The 23,420-nt window shown below is 44.8% G+C and overlaps 1 protein-coding gene across 6 annotated transcripts in view; it reads right to left on the bottom strand.

Moving 5' to 3' along the window:
* Nucleotides 1-23,420, bottom strand: part of SYNPR (synaptoporin) — a 177,626-nt gene that overhangs the window by 71,657 nt on the left and 82,549 nt on the right. For 2 of the 6 annotated variants that reach the window (XM_048859025.2, XM_048859026.2), the window contains 3 exons: nucleotides 20,082-20,160; nucleotides 19,412-19,495; nucleotides 19,189-19,291 (listed from right to left, as the gene is read on the bottom strand). The exons of 2 other annotated variants lie outside the window; for them this stretch is intronic. In XM_048859025.2, coding sequence (XP_048714982.1) covers nucleotides 19,189-19,239 — 51 coding nt within the window. In that variant the 5' untranslated portion in view covers nucleotides 19,240-19,291; nucleotides 19,412-19,495; nucleotides 20,082-20,160. Of the gene's footprint in view, nucleotides 1-6,769; nucleotides 7,067-19,188; nucleotides 19,292-19,411; nucleotides 19,496-20,081; nucleotides 20,161-23,420 lie in introns of those variants that run through there. 2 more of the 6 variants (XM_048859027.2, XM_048859028.2) reach the window with 2 other exon arrangements.

The following is a 23,420-nucleotide window of genomic DNA, read 5'->3' as shown; positions in this document are numbered from 1 at the left end:
ACACAGGACCAAAGCCAAGAGTGGGTGGCAGGGTGCTGGTGTCCTACACAGTCATTGCAGGGATAGTGACTAGCCCCACAACAGCAATCTGGGTATGCTTGCAATACCCTTGTATTCCACCTGCTGCACATTGGTCATGACACAGAAGTATCTAGCGCATGCCGGTTGCATGATTTCTTCCCCTCCCCTGACACTGAGAATCATGAGTAGAACGTGTAAAGCACGTTCATGGAATGTGACTCCAGCCCTCCCATCATGCTGGCACCAAGCACAGGAGTGCCAGAGTTTGGGAGTGTTCTCTAGGTTTTACAGGCAAAGCTTCCCTGACTCCTGGCTTTGTATACCCATAAAACAGAGCAACTGGGAGGTGAAGCTTGAGGCTTGAGACAGCAACTCAGTGCACCATTATTAATACCTTCAATTAGGGGAACCTATTTCAGCCGTATCTCATTGTTCTTATCATTTTGAAGCCCCAAAAGCACTGATTTCCGGCAATGATTTCCAGAGGTTAATTCTGCATATGTGAAAAGAACCCTTCCCTTTTAGCAGTTTTCACAGAGTTTAAGGTCAGAAGGGACCATCAGATCGTCTGTCTGACCTCCTGTATATCACAGGCCATTGAATTTCACTCATTTACTCCAATATTGAGCCCAATAACTTGAGTTTTGGCTAAAGCACATCTTCCTGGAAGGCATCTGGTCTTGATCTGAAGATATCAAGAGACAGAGAATCCACCAATTCCCATGGTAGTTAAAATTTTGTGCCTTATTTCAAATTTATATTTGCTGGCTTTTTTTTTTTATTTTGCCACCTTTCCATTTCATTGACTGTCCCCTTGTTCTTGGGTGAAGAGAGAGAGTCTTGAGCTACTTCCTTTAAACCATTCAGCATTCTGTATATTTTTATCATGGCCCCGTTGGGGGTCATGGATCAGTGTTCACATTGCACTCTTTGTCGGTACCTGGCCCAGCCCAGGGATGCTAATGATCTAACCAGCAGACCAAATTCAGTGATGAGAATATGTTTCAAGCAAAGAAAATTTTGCAAAATTTGCAAAACTTTTTTCCTCCTGTATATCTCAGCCCCTCCTTCATCCACTCCACAAAGAAATTTTCATTCTTTTCACTCTCAATATTGCCTTGTAAAGCTCAAAACTTGACTAATTTTTAAACAGAATGATACTAAGAGTAATGGGGTTCTTAAAAATTGGAAAAGTTCCTTTTATCCTCTGCTTTTGAGGCATTATATACTGCCTGCTTACGTCACCCCTATATCCTCCACAGCTTCATCCTCACGACTTTTCTCCTAACACATCTTCTTGGGCTCTTTCTCTTTCCACAGATTTTTATTCAGGTTTAATATTTAAAGTCGGGGGAGGAAGAAAAATCCTGCAGCTACAATAGCTTGTGAACACAAGAAATATGGCAAACCTCCCACCCTCACTTGAATTCTCCCTAATTCTATTATCATTTTTACTTTCTGTTTTGAAATATTTGCAATCTCAAATAATCAGACTTCCTTTTATTTATTTTTACTGCTAACAGTCGTGCATTTTCTTTGCTGCTTCCCGATATGCTTCAACTCTTGCCAGATATGGGAAAGAGCAAGAACTTGTTTAAAACCAATAATGCATCAATATGGGCTTCTCTGCAATTGAGCATGCTGTAAATTCAGAAACAGAGAAGAGCTAATTATAGTGGTTCTCACTAAGAGAAGATGATAGCCAGTGAGACACTTATTAGCACTTATTATTTGCCTTATGGTACCATCTAGAGGCCCTGATCAGGGACCCATTGTTCTAGGCACTGTACATACTAAAAGATATTACTATGAAATTGACCCATTTTAAGTGAAATGTGCAAATACGTGGTTTTTCTTCCATCAGTTTCTGGTTTGTTAATGCCACAACAGGAGGCTGAGTTATCTATCTAAGGCGGAATACCTAGCCTGATGGTCCCACGGTCAGGAAGCACAGAGAGGGTTAAAGCCACCTAGCTGGACTGGGTGCATAAAAGCCAGAACCCCAGGATCTGGGCACAAAATGTATATACTGACAGTATCATTCAACACTCAGGTGAAACTCCTATTGATGCTAACAAGGATCTTTCCTACACACCGACTCTACGCAAGTGTGATCACCTTTTTACCCTAATCTTCCAACTCCCTCGTATGAAATCAGTCAGTTAATGAGTTGTTGGTGCCCAGATGTTAAAGGCTTGTGAGTGTATTGCAGTGCATCAGCTTTGTTTATGCCAAAGTGCTTGGGAAGGTTATTGACAGTTGTGTTCATTTTAAAATTAACTCACCTGATAAATATACCAAGCTTCAACGATGTCTCAGGCCTTCGACAAAACTGGGAAGTTGAACATGATGAGAGGGGAACACAGAAGGGAGAGGACTTTTATAGCACCCTGAAATCTCTGTGGGCCCAATCCTGCACTCCCACTTATTGAAGTCAAGAGGAGTTCAGGAGGCACTTAAGGACTGAATTCCACCCCATGGGACGCGCACTGTCCACCTTTGCAAATGAAGGTCAAGTGGGTGTTAGAAAGAAAATCGAAACAAAACATGAAAACAATGTACAAAAATAAGGACGTATTGAACAGTTTCACTAGCCTAGGTAGGTATGTGTATACACACCGTATGTGTGTATATCATACACACAACACAGGGGAGCTCCTGCAGGGCCAATGGTACTCCACCTCACACCAACATATGGGGCAGGAGATAGTTGCCACCGTCTTCCCCAGGCTGTCTATAGAGTGTGTGTGTCGTGTATGGCTGGGGTGAGAATGCACATGATGGGGTGTTGCCAGATAAACGTTTTATCTGCATGCTTCCTTGACAGCTGCATTACTCAGGATTAATGGAGCCAGGAGTGAATTATGCTCCTGATCCCATACAGGAGCCCATGAAACCTTAATTGCACACAACATTTATTATTTGTGTTGTGGAAGCAATTACGGGCCCCGTCAGAGATCGGGGCTCTGTTGTGCTGGGTGCCAAACAAACATACAAATGTCCCAACCTGAGGTCCCAATCCAAGGCCTTGATCCTGTAATAAGAACTCCATGGGGGCACAGGGTCTGTTCATGTGGAATCCATGCAGGATTGGGGCCTAAGGGCCCAATCCTCCAAACACTTATGCATGTAAATAACTTACTCAAGAGAAATACTACCAATTTCAATGGGACTAATGCACAAGAGTCACATTACTCACCTACCTAAATGTTTCCAGGATAAGGCCCTGCCTGCTGTGTATGCCTCACATTGTAGGCAACAATTATCTGAGGAATTGTAGAATTGAATGTTTTGCTATTGGTATTGTTTGCATCTCACCAGGCTCCTTTAGTTACCACGCAGTTGGTTGGACAGGCATCAGGGGAACAGAAAAACCTAACTAAAACTTTAGAAACCTCCACAAATTGCCCAAATACTTCCCCTCCTCCCCCCATGCAATCAGCGAGAGAAAGTGTGACTCTCACAATCCCAATGGCATAAACTTCACATTTATATTTTGGATGGACTGAAGTATTGAGCTGTTAAGATGGCCCTGATCTAGGACTGAATCCTGATCTGCACTTCAGCCCAGGGGAATTTTGGGGGAAAGAAAGTAATATTTTTCCTGGCAGCTGCTAAAAACCACTTAGAAGTTTGAAAAATGAGAAGCATTCACAGTGGGGATAGATTAGCGGGAAGCAGACCCAGCCCCCCCAACTGTTTGCCAGTAGATAAAGATGAAGCACTGTCAGAGATTACAGTGGCAAGAGTGAAATGTGCTGGACCACACAGATAAATGTGTGGACACACACCACACAGATAAATTAAAGGCTGAGCAACAAGTCACTAACACTGGATATTATATATCCAAGAGCGCCAAAGGAAGGGAAGAGCAAAGCGGCTGAGCCGTTAGCAAAACTATACAATCTCATTAAAATCAGCCACTGTGCTGGAAGAATAGATACACACACATATGGTTATGTATGCACACCCATCATTATACATATATGTCTATATAGCCATATCTCTCTCTATAATGCTACAGATCGCCAGAAGCATGTGTGAGCAAGTACATGATGGTGTGGAGTGCTATACAGGTTTTAAAGGATGAATTTGAGATGGTAAAGAATGTGGTGACTGACCAAGCCATGAGCGAGCTGTGCAAGCCGTCTGAAAGCGGGCCAATAATACCTCTATAGGACTCCACTCCTTCATTATTCAGGATATGCCACATATCTTATAGAAACACTCATTTAGCATAGCTTCACAGACTTAAAAAACGATGCGTTGGACCACATCTTTTGAACCCCAGCCCTTGGAAACCCAGGTGGCTTAGTAGCCAGCTGTAAAGGGCTCAGTGAGAGCCATGAAAACCAACCCAGAGAGCTTTTAATCATAGAATCATAGAATACAAGGGTTGGAAGGGACCCCAGAAGGCCATCCAGTCCAACCCCCTGCTCGAAGCAGGACCAATTCCCAGTTAAATCATCCCAGCCAGGGCTTTGTCAAGCCTGACCTTAAAAACCTCTAAGGAAGGAGATTCTATCACCTCCCTAGGTAACGCATTCCAGTGTTTCACCACCCTCTTAGTGAAAAAGTTTTTCCTAATAGAAAAGTTTTTCCTTTTCTGTACATAAATTCTCGTGACTTTCACTTGATAGAGTAGCCAGTGGCTGAATAGGAATTAATTATCTTTTGACCCCTATATATATCCCTGGAAGACAGGGCTGCACCGAATTTGTGGAGCTTACTCTAATGCTACCCCTGCTACTGCTGTTCTTTGTATAGAGATCCTCAGAGAACAGGGCTCTCAATCGGGTGTGTTTCATGAGCCTTATATTCAAAGTAAAGGATAAGCCGAGAACCCCCACTGTGATTAGATATTAGACATTTGATCCTAAGCTCTAGATATCCTTGCTTCTGAGGGTATTCAAAGTGCCAACCATGTCTGATGTTTCACATCACCAAGACTTTTCCCCCCGATTGCCACCCAATGTTCTCTTTGAATATTACCTTTTTGGTTCACCTGGCTTTCTGCAGCTTGTACATGATTTGTGCTACTGACCCTTCCCTAGCAGAAGAAACATAGCGATTCTGAAAAAAGTGACTGGATATTTATTTTGATATACACCATCTTCTACAACCTTAAGAAATGAGTCTTCTTGTACAGAAAGAGTGCAGTTATGGGAAAACGGGCAGCAGGTATAAATGTACACAGTATTTATAAATTGCTAACAGGCTAAATATTCAAAAGTGACTAAGAATGGTATACATTGGATCATTTTCAAAAGGAATCATATCTGATTGGGTTTGCCCAGCTTTTGCTTGTATTTTTCAGTGTCCTATACACGACATCATTTCTCTTGTTAAATGTAAAGGAATGTGTCCTTACAATTGCATTATTCCAAATCAATAGCAAACCCTGCAGCTCTGAGTACAAGTGGCACAGTGGCAACCTTCGGAAATGAATATTGATTTCTGCGTATGCAGGGGAAGAAGGAATGAGTAACAAATTCATCCTGAAAAACGTTTAAATAGCTTCAAAAGCAGATTCTGAGATTGCAAAGCATTTATTGCCTAATTGAATTTCTTTTCTGAAAGAGCTCACCTGAGACTAATAGACACAGTATCTTAAACTTTCACTACTAATATATAACCTCACCTATGATTATCTGACATCCTATCAAACTCTGCTTCCATTTCCATTACCAGAATCCCTCCCTATGACTGATATCATGATAGTAATGAGCTTATACCAGAACTAATATTTTGATATTACAAACATGTATTTCTTCATACATATTCTTATGACAGCAATCAATCTGTAGCTGTATAACAATTATCAGGACTTTTTCAAGACTTTTGGGACACTAAGCATCAAATGAAGAATGACTCATATTTAGCTAATTCTAATATGAAAGAGTCATGGGACCAATGCATGAATTAATTTAATGCTACAAATTCAGACGTTTACCATGCAACCTCATCAATCCAATAATGGTGAACATTTTTTTATCTTGCTTAGGTACATGGGCATCATCACTGTTTATATTGCCCCATCCAAGTACATGGCACTTTACAGACAAATAAAAAGACAATGTCTTCTTATTTACAGGTGAGCAAGGAGGTATATGAATAAGACAGAATGCTAAGGAATGAGGCAATCATTGCTATTCACAAGCTGGAGCCGGGAAAGCAACAGTATACCAACTTGTGTAATGACCTTACACTCTGCAAGAAGAAAGCTGTCTGGCTATTTCCTTTAAAGATTACCTTAGTTTTCATTAATACATTTGTAAAATCAGCAACACCTCCTTGCTAATCAACAATATTTTTCTTACATATTCACAAAAGTACAGTCTGGTATTCACATGCTTCAGTTCAATCAGTATTAACCAGTTCCTAATGGTTTAAAAAAATAAACCCAAAAAAACCCCTCAAGCGCAGCTGCACTATTTTTTAAAGACTCTTCGATTTGAAATGCCAAAAGTAAAATGCTCAATCACAATCCCTTCCCTATTACAACCTCACTCCCTCTACATTATAATGAAGTGCAGAATAAGTTTTCCAACATAGTTTTCCCCACTATGAGAAGCAAAATATAAAATGGAAATATCTTCATGTACATGAATTTCAGGAGAAGCACAGATCAGTGGGGGTCAGAATGTGAATGAAAAGAAACCAAACCTGATATAACTGGAGGTTTCAAAATCATCTAACCACCCCTCCAAAACAGTACAGTTACACACACACATTTATATAAACTTACCGGAGCAAATATCACCATACACATTTACAAAAGGATTTATAATCCAACTTCCCTCTCCTGAAATAAAGCAAAGGTTGTCTCATACTAAAAATAAAGGCTCCCCAAAAGCTTCTCAGTAGAGAGAGCACCAGCTCCTTGTCTCTCTTTTTATGAAGCAAATAAGGAGAGCAAGAAAATCAATGCTGAGAGAAAGTGAGATGATATACCAATCAGGCAGCAGCCTCAACCTTATTTGCAGGGGGATGGCAAAATGGTCATATTATTAGACAATGACTACACACAGGCTAAGTAAAGAAATTGAATACTTTCCCCTTGGTGGGAAGAAGAATGCTTTGTTGTGGTGTAGTTACCACTATGGTGTGCTATAAAATGTAGCTCATTACTCACCATAGTAAATGCAGGATTGCTTTTTTTTTTTTTTTTATGAACATGCTATAGGAAAGAAGCTTTCTCTCTTCTCTACTGGGTTTGTGCTAAGACTAAAGGTTGATTCAGATCAATGATATTTTAAAAAGAGCACTTGGTAGGAGTCATGATGTTGTTAATGGGGCACTTTGGATATTTACTGTATCTAGACAGATCTATATTCTGTCGATCTGCACAGATTCTCGCGTACATTAAATACATAGAGGAGCCCAGTCGTGAAAGTGCTGAGCACCTCCAATCCTCCTGGGCTTTAATGGGTGTTGAGGTTGTCCAGTACATTACAGGGTTGATAGAACTTATTTTTTCTTGACAGCTTCTCTTTGGTATAAGAAAAGTAGGAAAAAGTTCTACTCAATTCATTGTCCAAAACCTGAAATATGAATCCCGTACCTGTGCCAACCAGATAAAGGGGGAAAGATAGCAAGATTGTATATTAATTACATCTGATAAACACATTGAGACCAGCTCACAGATTGGATACATGGGATTTTTATAGCACTTCCATGGAATTCTCTCGGAAAGAGGAACACGATGTACATCTACACTGCAATAAAATACCTATGACAGAACTGCGGCTGGCCCGGGTCAGCTGACTCGAGCTCGGGCTGTGAAGCTGAAAATTGCAGTGTAGACATTTGGGCTTGGGCAGAAGTCCAGGGTCCCAAACCCTGCAATGAGGGTGGGTCTGAGGGCCCAGGCTCCAGCCAACCCCGAACGTCTACGCTGCTATTTTTAGCCCTGCAGCCTGAGCCATGAGCCTGAGTCAATTGACCCAGGCTCTGAGACCTGGTGCCACACATTTTATTGCAACGTAGCCGTACCCGTAGTTCCCCATGCCTTGCAGCACCGGGCTCTGTCCCTCCACAGCTCACCATTCTTTGGCCTAAACATCAGTTCCTCACATTTGTTCCCTCTCCGCAGTTAAACAAGAGGCAAAAGAAAAACCAGCCCATAGCAGTGGAACTTGCTACACTGAGCATTTTATTTTATCCCTTGCTGGTTAACCTTTGACAGGCTAAGTATAAAGCACCCGTGTATCTTGTCTTTTTGGGCAAAGGACTTGGTTCATTGCTTAGTCTGTGGGGGTGATTCTTCAACCGTTCACCTTGTATTGTCATTTATACCAGTGCATAGTGGGTGTAAAGTGCTCCCAGATCACAACAGTGGCATTTTGCACCGACTCCAATACTGAACGGCCCTTTTTGCATGCTTCTCCTCCATCTCACACAAGGGCCTACCACTCCCTGAACCTTCGTATCTGAAGTCTTCACTGTACACTGCAATAAACATACGCTGACACATGCTCCTGTGACTTTATAGAAAAACAAGGCAAATTAATACAAGAAAACACACTCTTTTATTTGAGGACAAGAGATGCATTATTATATTTCACATAGAGACGTCAACTGTGTGACAACAAGTCTGCAAAGCTAGATTGAAACCCATTTGCTTTCAAAAGCTGGACAGGAGAAAGTTCCAGCACAGGGGAGGCATTGGGCTAGATTCTGTTGTGTTCCACCAGTGCAACTCGACTACTGAAGACACTGAGAGCAGAATTTGAGCTACCATACTTTGGCCATTGATTTTACATCAGTATAACCCCACTAACTTCCCAGGGTGGGTTTGGAATTACACTGGTAGGAATGAGAAGAGAAGCAGGCCTTCTCTTTATTGGGACATTCTAGGACAAAAATGAAGGAGGTTGCCCTAGTTGGATGATTAGATTTAAGCTACTCCAGCCATGCACTCTCTCACAGGCCTGATCTTAAGTCAACCCCAAACACAGTGGATACCCAAAAGTTTGTTGTAAGGTAGGTATTTTGCCTACCAGACCTTTCCATGTTAATGTGAGCGATGCTGCAGTCTGTGATGTTGCCCTTTCGGCAAGCATGGCCCATGAAGGTACAACGCTTCCAGGTTGGCCAATGACATTATTATTTATGGGAAATAGAGTGTGTAGAGAGTTCTCTTGCGAGAGACTTTACAATGCAGCTCCAGTGCTTGGTGTATTTAAAAGGTAAGTGAAGTATTTGACCAATGAGATGTAGGGTGGTAATTGGAGCCCCAGGCATCCAAATAAAACAGCAATCTCAACTCCTGTGATCTGCAGCACTTGGGAGCACTCAAATTCCACTGCACCTTCAATCAGCACACTGAATGGCTTTCTAATCTGGAGCAATGGATTACATACTGAGTGAATACAGGTTTTGACAAGGACCTAAACAGTGCAAACGCAGAAAGTGCATTCTTACTTAACTAGACAAGTGGTCATTTTAGGACATGAAAGTAGTGGGTGTTGGGGAACAATTCTTTCCTTTCCCCTCCACCCATAGGAGTTTGGGGCTTTATCACTTCTCTGTGTTTCAGAGATGGCAAAGCAGGAAAGAGAGAGGGAAGTAGAAATTATATATGACCCATTTTGTATGAACGTAACCACATTGAGGCATAGTGTCAATGCACTGTATCAACTAACGAATGCACACAGGACAATACATAAATGGCGTCGTATATGGCATTCAAGATGGACTGAAAATGAAGCAGCTTCCCTTCAATATGAACAGCACAGTAATAAAGTGCAACACAGGGATATTCAATACGATGTGAAAAGATGACCCAGGAACACATAAAAGTTACCATCCAAAATCCCCACTGTAACTGAACGGGGAATAATCCATGTCCTTCCATTACTATTTATGAAGCTCTCTCTGCCACTCCACCTCATACACAGTTGTTCAAGGCTTTTGGAGGATACCCAGTCTCTTGGGTTAATTGAACTCCCAGCTGAGATCTCTTGCTTGTGCATGCTCTTTTCCACGATGATCATGAACAACTCAGTTTTCTTGCTAGTATGAAAACTGGTTGCATTTTAAAATGCTTTGGTACATCTTACAGCTAGACTCCTGTTGCTTCATGGAAAGGCATAAGAAACCTCATAGTGGACCGTTATGGAATGAACTGTTTCTAGGGAAAGGCCTTCCAGCCCCTGCCAGTTAGCGGTTGGCATTGTATTCCTTCTCAATATCCCATCAAAGACTAACTCAGCTGGAAATATTGTGAGAATGCTCCTCTTTATACGACTTCTCCAGACAGAGCTGTCCCGCCCATATAACAGACTGGGGCAACTGCCCTGGGCCCCGTGCTTTGGGGGCCCCCCACACTTTTGGGGAGGAATGCCACGGGGAGGCCAGGGCGGCCCAGGAGGCTAGCAGGGGGGGCCTGGTGCAGGCAGCAGGGGTCAGATCTGCACCCCGAACTCACCGGTCTGGGCATTTATTTCTTGCCCGCAGCCCCCTAGGCTCGGGCTCAGTCTCGGTGGCTGCAGCAGCAAGCAAGCTGGCCCCAGCCCACTCCTGCTCTGCTGGCTCCCGGCGTTGCCTGACACCGCAGAGTCCTAGCACCCCCCAACCACTAGTGCCAGGGCAGGCTGACCCTGACCCTGCCCTTCCACCTCAGACGGACCCTTCCCTTTTCCGGAAGGACCCTCTACCAGCACAGGGGGCTCCCTCACCCCTAGCACAGGTGAGTGCCAGCCAGTAGTCTCCATCATCCCTCGCCCGTCGCCCAGCACTGGTGTCCCCCCAGTGCCCCACACCTCTCGCTTCCACTGCCCTTTCTCCTCTATCCAGGCACTGGGTGGTGTTCTTCAATGCCACCTTCAGGCCAGCACCAGCTCTTATCACCCCCCTGCCTCAGGGTCCTCCTTGCCTTTCAGCTCTCCAGCCTTGGGGTCCCCCTCCCCGCAGTACCAAGACCTGGGGTCCCACAACTCTGTTCTCTCTACCACCCACCAGGACTAGGGTCATCCATCTGCTTTTCTGCCTCCTAGCCCCCTCCCATCCACCAGAGAAAATAGATCTTAGATCCCCTCCTCCATGCTGGAGGGTCCTGGTTCTCCAGCATTAGGGCACATATAGGCTCTCCAAGAGCCACCCAGTTCCAGAGACATGAACTCTCAGTGTTGCAAATGTGTAATTACAGTTTTAAAAAACCCACGGAGGGTAGCGAGACCATGGGCACCTGGGAAGTGAGTTTGCTGCAAGGAAGTCCAGGAAGGTGGATTTGAGAATGCAAGCAGTGCGACACTAATTGTGACTGGTGGTTTTTAATTATATGAATTTCATTTTAATTATAAAAAAGAACTACAATATAATATAACAACATTATAATTATACAGCTGGGCGCTATCAATATTTAACCTGCGGCCAGGAGCTGCCCTTGAAGTTCACTGTAACCAGATTTCACCTGTATAAAAATGTTAAGGGGGGCCCCATACAGGCTGATTTGCCCCTGGCCCCGCACCCCCCTAGGGACAGCCCTGTCTCCAGATAATGTTCAGGACAGATGCCCCAGAAAACAAACACACACACACACACACACATATACTGTTAAGGAGGCATTTTTCAATGGCTTCCTCTTGCCCAATTTTAAGTTAAACTCTGGAAAAAACCCATGAAATTCCATTATATTTGAAACTTCAATCCTGAAAAAGCTCAGACCCATTCTTGTAATATGATCCCAACTCAGTGTCAGTTTTCCCTGGGGTGAGAGGTTCCCCCGCTTTAGGTTGTTTCACAAGATACAGATCAGTATTACACAGGGAAATTCTTGGAGGAGAAAGTTTATTTGGACTGTAAGTTCCTTATTTAGACCACAGTGCTTCCAGGGAATCTGCTAGCACGGACCCCAGCATCCAAGCAGAGTCTCACTGAAGCTCCCATTTCAGGACGGGGAGCCTTTGGTTGTAGGTTCCTTGGGTCAGTTACCATAAACCTAAAAATGCTCCTCTTAAAGTCACTGGGAGCTTTGTCACTGATTTCAATGCATCTGGGATAACACCCCTTGCCTCCTTCCCGGCCTGTGTAGTACCTAGCACATTGTAGATGCTCGGCTATTACGTCAAACTATCACATGATCTCCTTGACTTTCTGGATCCACTGTGTGAAAGTCTGAGATACCATGCCTGAAATATATACAAACACTGAGCCATTTGCCTCAGAGGGTTAAAGGAGGTTGCAGTCTGCTAAAAGAATGGGCTGATGTCTCAGCCTCGGCCATGAAAATAATGGGGCGAAAGAATTAGTTCACTGAGAATCGCTGGTGCAAATAACCTGTGAGCCTACAGAATATTAAAGCAGATTCTCATCATGGTGGGATGTATTTCCATACTTCCGTTTTGATTTTTATTTAAATTTTGCAAAGACATTAAAATTAATTAAGTCTGAGCTACAACTGGAAATCATTTGCCTTTCTGTTGGAAATGGGATCTTTCTTAAGGAACATTCCCCCATTCGTTTCTATATGCAAACATCACAGAGAGTTGATCAATCTCTAGCTTGTTTCAGAAGTTTGCAATGCTAATGAGAAAACCAATTTCGACATATTATGTAAGCTGAAGTCTGCGGTAGAGATTCTTGGCATGCCAGATGTAAACACAGACACCCTCACGGATCCACTTTAAAAGCATTTGTAAATGAGCATGTTGAGTGAGCATTAGGGGGACCGATTCAGTTGACTTGAGTGGCGTTACTCCTGATTTACACCAGTGAAAGAGAGTCAAGCCCTAGATTCAAAACAGTAGTGGCAATCTGAGACGTGACCACACTTTCGTTCTAGATGGTGCTTGGAAAAGGTTTGGGTGACAATCTAGTGGATTGCATACAATTTTACAGAACCCTTTAGGGTACTTCTATACTGCAAAAAAACCAAAGCCAAACTAAACCCCAGAAGTGAGCCACGGAGCCTGGACCTACAGATCTGGGCTTAAGTTATGGTGCTGAAGATAGCCAGGTAGCTGTTCCAGCTCAGGCTCTGAAGCCCAGTGAGGGGGGGAGGGTTCAGAGCCCGAGCTGAAACAGCAGTAAGGCAATTTTTAGCAGGGTAACGCAAGCCCCGCAAACTCCAGCTTGTAGACTCAAGCGCCGAGACTCGTTGCCACAGGTTTGGTTTTGCTGTTTAATTTTTAATTTTTTTTAAACAGCCTAGACGTACCCTTAGAGTCTGGACACCAAAAATCCTGCCAAAAGGACTGGGTGGTAGAAGGAGGAATTGCTCTGAGGGTAGGTGAATGCAGCAGTTCATTGTGGTTACAAAGAGGACTCGGGGGGAGGGTATGGGGGGAAGGGGGACAGACATTTATTTTGAGGTTTGCCCCCTTGATCCAGAGCTAGGGGCAGGAAAGTGAATTAAAATCAACGTGCATTGAAAAGGACCTACTTGAGTAGAACTGGATTTAATGGACGCAAAGGGGGTTAAAATCAAATCTCTCATCTGCACCATCCAAACCATTTACTTGTGGCCCAAAAATGGTATATTCTTGCCAACCAATATAAAAAAGCAGCTGTAAATGTATACTGGCATGTACCCTTCCCCATACCTCTGATTCAGAGCGACTCCAGAGTGACTTGTGGATTTAGGATTAAAACACCGATTTAAAGTTGAAACCTGAAGTTTATGACATGGAAAAGAAATATATATATACACATATAGAGAGAGTTGTGCTACATTGTCACACTCATGGATACCACTGAACCTGGGACCATGAATCTTAATCAGAATATTGGCTGCATGTGTCAAAGATCCCATCAGGAACCACTCAAAAGGAGACCTGGCAGTTGATCCCGTCAGCATCCTATTGCAATGTCAAGTACCAAAAAATCATTAATCACACCTTGTTCTTTTGTGTTATTCAGCAAAGAGGGAAAAAATACTTTCTGCCTCAAGCCAGCCATCTTATCATGAGCTTTAAATCTTGATTGTTCTTCTGGTCCCTTCCCTTTATACTGCTTAGAGCTTTGAATTTATAAGCTGTTGAAATTGTGCTGGCTCATCAAGTTCTGCTCTAAATTCCAAACTACGCAATTGTTAAAATAATTCATAGTTTTAACACTGCTACTGGTACAACAGAGAATTTAATGTCGAGACACAAAATATTAAGAGAGAACCCTTAAGTAACAAGGAGAGCAGCCAAAGCACAGGCAGCAATCGGGACAGAAAAACCACAGGAAGAGGAGATGCCCACACAGCTGTAGACTGCATATTCTTCAGTGCAAACACCACAACACTCAATCTCCGCAAGAAAGCAGCAGTTGTTTGGGTGGGGTTATAAAGGTAAGGCAGCAGCCCTAGCGCCATTGCAGATATTCCTGGGGATGATAATGCTGGACTGGTATGAGTCCAACTTCTCTTGGGCTGACGTTTATATCAGTGTAAACCATCCTCACTGCTGGTATCTTGGTGGACAGTCTCAGGGAAGAGGTCAAGGAGTGACCTGGCATTGAGGCTCGACTGGGCTTAAGGAAGAAGCAATGGTGTGGAGCGCAGCCCTTGTCTTGTCTCCTAAAAGCAGAGGAAGAGCTCCCATTTCTCTGCCTTGCTGAGGGGAGGTGCATTCCCCAACTGCTCCCAACCCCTCCCTCCCCGCTCAGATGGCGTGCTGAGAACATCTTCATCCATGGTTCAAGTAGCTGGAGACTGGACCTCCGCTTACAGGGAGCGCCTCCAGGATCAGAGAAGAAGCCCAACCAGCTCAACAACACCCGTGCCGCCTCCATCTATTCATGCTGTTCTGTGCAGACTGCAGTCGACAGAGCTTCCATCAGGTACCTTTCCACTGCACTAAATTCACTGCCCCTCTAAACAGGGAAAAAATCATCCCTTTCCATTAGTGCACTGAATTTAATTGACTTGGCATATTTGCAAGTAAGGGAGATAACTTGTGGCCTACAAATTCTTGAACAGAGGACAGGATTGAGTGGGAATGGGTATGCTAACTCCTGGCCAAAAAAAAGTGTATTTAGGAGGATTTTTGAGGAGTTCCAGAAAATAGGATTTAGGAGCATGGCTAATCTCTCCACTTATTTTAATGGACTTGGAATTATTTTTGTGGCACGTACCCATCAAAATCTAGCAGAAAATCAGCATAAATAGATTTGAAAACCTATCCATGTCAATCTGAACATCCACTGTATTTCTGAAGTTCAAAACAGTGCCACCGACACCTCATTATTATGGTTTTGCTCCAAAATTTTGCCTAGCCCGTTCCCATAATTAAGTCCCTTCTCTGTATTTCTTAAACTTTTGGCATTTTAAAAAACAACCTGGAGGCCAAACAAGCAGAGGGCGGATGAAAACCATGTGGAATACGAATTAATCAGATCCATTTCTATTGTATTTTCCTGAAGGTATTTAAAAGTAAAAAACCGAATTACTGTCAACTGTACTTTAAGTTTTCAGCGATGTAGCCAGCAGAAAGCTGTTATTAAAACTACTGTATAATTGCCTCCTTTACTCTCCTTCCCACATGAGCAGCATTATTTTACTCACAGCCAAAATCTCACAGTATTGGCTTCATAACAGAGCCTGTCAATCAGATGCCACCAGATGATACCAGAAAAAGAAAAAAACCTAGCAAGAAGCTGTGTCTCTTCTCCCCTCTCCCCCCATGCTATTGGGGCTCAGCCTCGCCTTTTATATACCCACTAGCATCCCAGCTCAGCAATGCTCTTCCAACTGGGCTGAAGTCCCACGGACTCCAGCTGGACTTCATTTCACGCACGGGCTTTGCTGAATCGGGGCATAAGAAAAAAAAATTGGTGTTATTCCCCCACGATCAGAGTAGTATCTCACACACAAACCCATGCTTAGGCATCTGAATCCAAATAATGGGCCTGAAATCCATGGGACCCGTGTGCGCTCAGCATCCCCGGAAACCAGGCCACTTCTTAGGTGCCTTCATGGTGTGTTAGCTCTTTACACGCTCCAGTTGGAAAGTTGTGGCCCTTGTTCACAGTCATGCCTGCTTCTTAACTATTAAGCCAGCCTTTCTCCCTCTGCTAAATCTCAGGCCTACAGCTCTCATCCAGCCAGTAGGTTTTGCTGCTGGAAGCCAGGAAGTCTTACTTCCCCTGTGGACAATATTATATATCCTTCACCCCGACCCTGACCCTTCATTTCTTGCATGCCCAAAACTCCCCCTGCAAAACAGGTGTGAGAGATTGGGCTGGGCTGTGGCTCTCCAGAGAGATACCACAGCATTCTACCTGAGTGACCCCAGTTGCCAACTACAGCAGAAGGCAGTTTTTGGAGTCATTACGCACGGGAAAATCTCCATTCACTGGGGTGACAGGAGAGCACAGAGGGTCGGAGTCTATAAACAAATCCACATCTTCTATCCGATGCTGCTTTTATCTGCTCTGCCTCTCAGCTATGCCATCAGGTAATCTGACTGAGTCTGTGTTCCAATTGCCTGCACACTGCTTCGATTAAGACAACAACCCTGTACCGGTGTTGCTCTCTGGTGGGCACAGAAGGAAATTACTAACAAGTCATGAATGAGAAAGAGAAGGCAGCATCTCCGGAGTCATGGAGCAGGGCGGAAGGTCAAAGGCCTGAGCTCGAGAGAGACACTGGCATAGCCAGGGCCCACATTGCTTCATGAATCTGGAAGGCTCGTAGCAACAGAGGGAGAACTAGGACATGGTCATAGTCTGCTTTATACGTGGGAGCCACAGCAGGCAAAAGGCAGACCTGGCCCGGGCCACCAGGCATTTATCCAGTCAGTGTCCCAGGTGAGGGGGCCAGTTTATCAACCCATGTGTGAGATCAGGACAAGCTGAAAAAGAGCAGTTCACTGTGTCAAGCCAGCGTCCCTCAGATGGGGCAAGTAAGAATAATGAGCTCCACACATCCCCGACCTCCAACATGGGGAGAGGAGAGGCATATCCCCCGACCCCTGGTGGAGGTTCAAAGAAAGGAGATCTGCACTCTTCCACTGGCAGGGCCGGAAAAGAGGAACTGGGAGCACGGGCAGGAGCTTCCCCATCCCCGTTAAAAGGAGCCCTTGTTCTTTGTGTGGGTGATGGACGGCTGAATGAACAACGGTCACCTGGCCTGGAGCCTGGCTGCTGCTGTTTTGGAGCCCCCTAGTGGCCGGTGCACTGGAGCAACTGCCTTGCAGAGATCCTACATCTGGAAGATGGCAGTGCTATGCAGACAAATGAACAGCTTTGAATGACGGGTGGAACCGGGACAGTTTAAGCCAAAGCCCCTTCTGCTGAGTGACCAGCTCCTGAACGGCCACACCACAATGGGGCGCGTGCCTTGGCAGCATTAAAGGAGCACCTGATTCATAAGTGAGACTGAGCTATTCTAAAGGATGCTTAGTTAGGCTCCCATCATGCAAAGTGTTCTCCACACACTTAACTTTATGTACTGCAAGTAGCCTCAGGGTAGCCACCAGCATGACTCACAGTGTACAAAGTTAAACATGCACTGGTTTGCACACACACAAGGCTTGGAGCCTTACTCACCTTTGGTTTCGCTCCCATATTACACACATGCTGTTTTCAGCTCTTTTTCTTTCACTGGGTTATTTTTTCCCCCTTCCCAGTCCTCACAACTTATTATTTTATCCTTTGCTAGAAGAATTCCGCTCTCCATGTCAGTCTAATGTCCGCGGGACAAGCAGAGGACTCCATGCTGCCCTCGGGTACTCCCAGGCCATTCACCATGGCTACAGCTGAGACTGCACAGCTGGAATTAGTCTCAATACCGTGGACACGTACAGTCAGTGGACCTTTCCCTCCGGCGGCCAAGTGCCCTGTGCATATGCACATAGCTGAAACGAGGCCTGTGACAATTTCCTGCCAGATCCTTGAAAACTCTTAGTGAATTAAGTTTAAATCTCTTTGGAGTCCATTGTATTAAACACAAAGGTTCTGTGTTATTCTGGGCCTGGATTGCATGTCACTTCGGGGGAGGATAGGATGTGAACCCTGGGAAGTGTTATTAACATCAAAGGACTGCACTGAACAATGGGCCAAACAAGAACGGGCTTTTGGGACAAATAGTGTCACGTGGTTTGCTTGGGGAATCTTTATGGGGCGGTGAATACAAATTACCCACCTCCAGTTATGCAAAAACCCAGCTTTGGAAGCTACGCCCTGAGGAGAGGGACACTGGCCACTGATTACCTGTTCCTGGAGTCTGAAGATCAAAGGCCCAAATTGTATAAAGGAAAGACTGAATATTCATGGGCGTGCTAGTTCTGGGCTAAGGCTGTTGTGAACTGGTCAACACTCTGTGGGATTTGAAGGACTGTGTCCTAGCAGAGCCCTGGTGAAGCTGGTGGTGATCTCTGGTAAGATTATTAGCACATGTGTAGTTTCTTTTGTGTTGTTTTATATGTTTTCTCGGTAACGCTTTCACCTTAAGAATAAATGTGCTTGCTTCAGAAGGCAACCACAGCTGTTGGCAACCACAGCTTTTCACAGCCTTCAGCGAGAAAGCAAAATACAGGCAGTTTGGCTTGCTGGGGAATAACAGAGTGTGGGCAGGGAACTGTGCAGCCTGGAAAGACCCTGGTGAGGAGAGAGAGAGAGAGACAGATCTCAGCCCAACAGAGGTAACAGCTGAGAAGCCTGGCGTGGGTGCCCTTGAGCGACCACAGAGGAGGAATACCAATGCAGTTGCCCTGACCTGTGACAGGGCAGCCCATGGACAGATGCTTCACCAGCTGAACCAAACAAGAGGAGCCATCTGATTGAGCCAACAGGGCCTGCAGGCTCGTCTTCGCTGGGACTATATCTCGCCTAGAGACAGTTAGCCCTCGCACCATCTGTCTCTGGGGAAGGGTGAGAGAGCCTCCTGCCTCCCCCCTGCTCAGGACAGCAGGGTAGGAAGCTACGATCTCTGGTCTAACAGAATGTCACTCATGGGGCCAGCCCAAAGCTTTTGACAGATAGGATTTTATCACAGACCCTAACGGTGCGGGTTAACAACCCAAAGGTTAAGGCCTAAATATGTCCTTACACAACAGACGAAGCTCTCTACCAGGACTGGTGCTCTCAACCTCCACCCCAAGAAAACCAAAATGGTTTAAAAGGGCGTTTAACCCTTGCAGGCTGCATTAGGATCAGGATCCTTGCCCTGTCCCCACTCCCTGTTTCCAGACACCTGCAGCATTTCAAGCACTAACCTCAGAGAGAGTTACTTACAGGTTCCTCGGGAAGGACCGGCTGCTGAGCGTCAGGACGGAGCCGAAACATGCAGCAAGTCTGCAGGAAGAGCACCGCATGCTTCTCTGCCTGTATGGGTTTTCTGTAAAGGTAAGTTTGGGGGTATTTAAACTTCAGCGCTTCATCACGTAACTAACAAAATGAACATTAACGGATATGGCCCATGGATCTGCTCACCAGGAGTTCAAAGCCTCACACTTACCTTTCCAAACAACTCGGCCATTGAGCTGCCCGGGGCAGGCCCAGCCGTACCACCTGGCTTCGGCCCACTGAAACCACCACTATTCTGGAATGGGGAAGGAAGGAGAAGGGTTGCCATTGAGACAAGCAGCAGTCACTGGCTGAGAGACACAGGGACGTTCTTTGGACATTTGTGAGGATCCTTTGATTCTCTCCTAGGTCAGAGTGTCAGGTGGGGAGAAGAGGAGGAGAGAATTGTTTGGGGTGGAAAGGGAAAACTGGAGCAGCCAGGGCACCTGGATGGCAACAAGAGGATGAATGGGAGTGGCTGGGCTGTAAAAACTAGCCAACAAAACCCAAGTAATGCTCAAGGATTTGGACCAGCCTTTTCTAAAGGGGTCACTGCTGCTGCATGCTCCATTTTTGCCCAGGCTAACTCTCAAGTTGGACACACAACCACATCTATGGCCACTTTGGAAAACGGTGGCCTTAAGGTATGAACTGCATATGCCTTGGGGCTGGAAGTTCAAAGTGGTGAGCACTTCCTGAGAGTTCCTGATTCCCCACACCTCCCACAGGCCTTGGGGTTTGCACTGTGTCCATGCAGATGGAAAACTCATCTTCATGTTCCTCTGTGGAGTACCTAGGGTGCTTGTCTGCTATCTAGGTAAGAAATAAAAGTCCCCAGCTACCCCTTGGTGCTCTTCCTGTTGTGGCATCATGTGTTTCAGGAACTCCCTGGCATTCAGCAGCAGATCCTTAAAGAGGAGCCTGAAAAGGGAAAACACAGTATCTGTAACCACCAGAATAATCAGTGTCACTCTAACCAGAGGCATCAACTCCGTGGGTGCTCTAGGGCTGGAGCACCCATAGGAAAAAATAGTGGGTGCTCAGCACCCAACCGTGGCCCCTCCAGTGAGCTCCTCCCCCCCCCCAGTGTCTCCCACCTGCTAGTGATCAGCTGTTCAGAGGCATGCAGGAGGCGCTGCGGGGGGTGGGGGGGAGGAGAGGGGCAGGAAGAGGCTGGGGTGGGTGAGGCCTTGGCGAAAAGGGTGGAATGGAGCAACGCCTTGGGCAGAGCAGGGGGAGTGGGGTTGAGCACCCCTGGGGAAATTAGAAAGTCGGCGCCTCTGATCCTAACCCTTCAAACTTCTTTGTAAGGGCTTGAGCTTGTGTGAAAGTTTGGGTTGGTTTGTCTGACTTTACCTATCCCAAGAATTAAGTCTTGCAAATGAAACGGTGAAAATGTAAAGGCCTATTGTTTCAATCAGAGAGACAAGATGGGGGAGGTAATATCTTTTATTAGACCAGCTTCTGTCAATGAGAGAGACAAAAAAAGCTTGTCTCCCCAACAGAAGCTGGTCCAATAAAAGATATTACATCCCCCACCTTGTTTCTCTAATGTCCTGGGACCAACACGGCTACAACACTGCATGCAACCGTGTAAGATATCGTTTCAGTTTAAATGTTCAATGAAAAACAGTTCACGTTAAGATTAAATCTGGTTAGAACCGGGATTATGAACATGAAAACAAACCATTTCTCTTGCCACATGCTTTTCATTCAACCTTTCAGAAGCAATAAAAGAAGCCATCTAAGAGACTGTCGTCTTTCCCGGATGTAAGGAATTAGGAAATGTTGTATTTGCAGCTGGGTGGGAAACCTTTACCATTGAGCACCCTAGAGAAACTGAGTTCTTGCCTGAAGGAGGAAGGGAAGTAGGCGTGCGGTGATGGCTAGGACATTCAGCGAAAGGCTAGATCTTCCTAGGAAGCAGGCAGATGGGAGTGTGGCATTGAAAAGCCATGACAGACCTGAGGAGGGTACAGGACCTGGACACAGCAATGAGTTTGATGTCTATTTCAATTCTATGCACGACATCACTGCCCTATATATTGTATTATCATGAAATGCAAGGGCGTGTGTTAAACTCATTGGGCGGAATCCTGTACAGTGCTGATGTATGGGAAATCCAACCATTTCCCGGCGACAGAACAATGTAACCTGGTCAAAAGGAAAGGAAGGATCTACCTGGTCACCAACAGCATAAGCCTCTCAAGTAGTATCAACAGTAGGATCAGATGCAGGAGACCTGTATGTCCCCTGTGAATGAAGGGGAACGACATATTTTTTTATGTTTGTGAGTTAGCGATGGTCCAAGTTCTTAAGGGGGAACATTTCCTGGAGGGTCTTTTTCCTATTAAACAGTGGGTTTGTCCAAGTTCAACCATTGTAGATTTTCAATGCAAATAATTTCACTGCTGTTAGACTTATGCACATGTCAGTAGGTATAATATTCAAGAGTTTCCTGTTATTTCATGAAGATAGGGACCCTGAGAAAGTTCACAGTACAGTACTGGGATTATAGGGACCACCACATTCCAAGAATCCCTGGGAAAGATTTTATACAGTGAAAGGACATACAATACATTAGATCTGAGCAAATCATTTACAGTACAATAACATAATCAACAAATTGTTCTTTTCTGCATGTGACTTGCCAGTGATTTTTGTGATTTCTTATGCAAAATTATTCTGCAAATAATTCTTGGCCTAGAGATTACTTGGGAGCTGTTTATTCAGATTATACGATAAACAACACCTCCCACTTTTCAGCTATGTTTGATCAGACACCCAGGTTGTATGGTATTGATTCTGTTCCCTGACTGTATAAGCGTAACTGTTAGTCCTGGTCTACACTTAAAAATTAGATTGACCTAGCTACATCACTCAGGGCTGTGAAAGATTTCACAGCTTGGAGTGTCATAGTTAAATCAAACCAATCCTCATGTAAATGTGGCTAGGTCGATGGAAGAATTCTTCTGTCAAGCTACAGGTTTCAGAGTAATAGCCGTGTTAGTCTGTCTTCGCAAAAAGAAAAGGAGTACTTGTGGCACCTTAGAGACTAACCAATTTATTTGAGCATGAGCTTTCGTGAGCTACAGCTCACTTCATCGGATGCATACCGTGGAAACTGCAGCAGACTTTATATACACACAGAGACCATGAAACAATACCTCCTCCCGCCCCACCGTCCTGCTGGTAATAGCTTATCTAAAGTGATCATCAAGTTGGGCCATTTCCTGCACAAATCCAGGTTTTCTCACCCTCCGCCCCCCCCCCCCCCCACAAACTCACTCTCCTGCTGGTAATAGCTTATCCAAAGTGACCACTCTCCCTACAATGTGCATGGTAATCAAGGTGGGCCATTTCCAGCACAGATCCAGGTTTTCTCACCCCCCCACCCCCATACACACACAAACTCACTCTCCTGCTGGCAATAGCTCATCCAAACTGACCACTCTCCAAGTTTAAATCCAAGTTTAACCAGAACGTCTGGGGGCGGGGGGTGGGGTAGGAAAAAACAAGGGGAAATAGGCTACCTTGCATAATGACTTAGCCACTCCCAGTCTCTATTTAAGCCTAAATTAAGCTAGTTGCCGCCTCTTGGAGAAATGGAAAAACCCCTACGCCTTCCGTCAATGTCAGAAGTGTCTAACTGCAGTGCTGTACCTGTGCCAGCAGAAACATGGCCTTAGAATCTGGTTTAGGGTGTGAAATATAAAATTCCCTTTCTGCTAATATTATCTCAGACTCACTCAAAATTCTGTTTCCATGAAAATTTCCGGCAATGAATGTAAAAACCAACACCAAATGCACCTGAAAACAAACAAAGCAAGTTCAAAGTGGTTTTGAAAGGAAAGATGGGCTTGTGTGCAGCACATCGATCTGTGCCTCACTTTCCCACTGGTAAACAAGGGATAACAATCCTTATTCTCACCAACTTTTGCCTGTCTATATTTTGAGACTGGGACTGCCTCTTACTGTATCTCTGTGCAATCCCCAGCACGATGGGCCCTTGATTTTGGTAGGGGTCTCTTAGTGCTACGGGAATGTGGACAATAATGTTCTTTGATTGAATATTTGCAAACAGTTTCACTCAGCTCTTCAAGATATACAGAATCCACACAGGTTATTTTTTAGGCTGTGTAAACTTTGACAAGATTTTGTGTGGTTCATGTTAAAGCCTA

This window comes from Caretta caretta, chromosome 7, assembly GCF_965140235.1.
Source record: "Caretta caretta isolate rCarCar2 chromosome 7, rCarCar1.hap1, whole genome shotgun sequence".
Taxonomy (NCBI): Eukaryota; Metazoa; Chordata; order Testudines; family Cheloniidae; genus Caretta; species Caretta caretta.
Note: the sequence above shows the minus strand (reverse complement) of the source record. Positions and strands in the feature narration are given on the sequence as shown.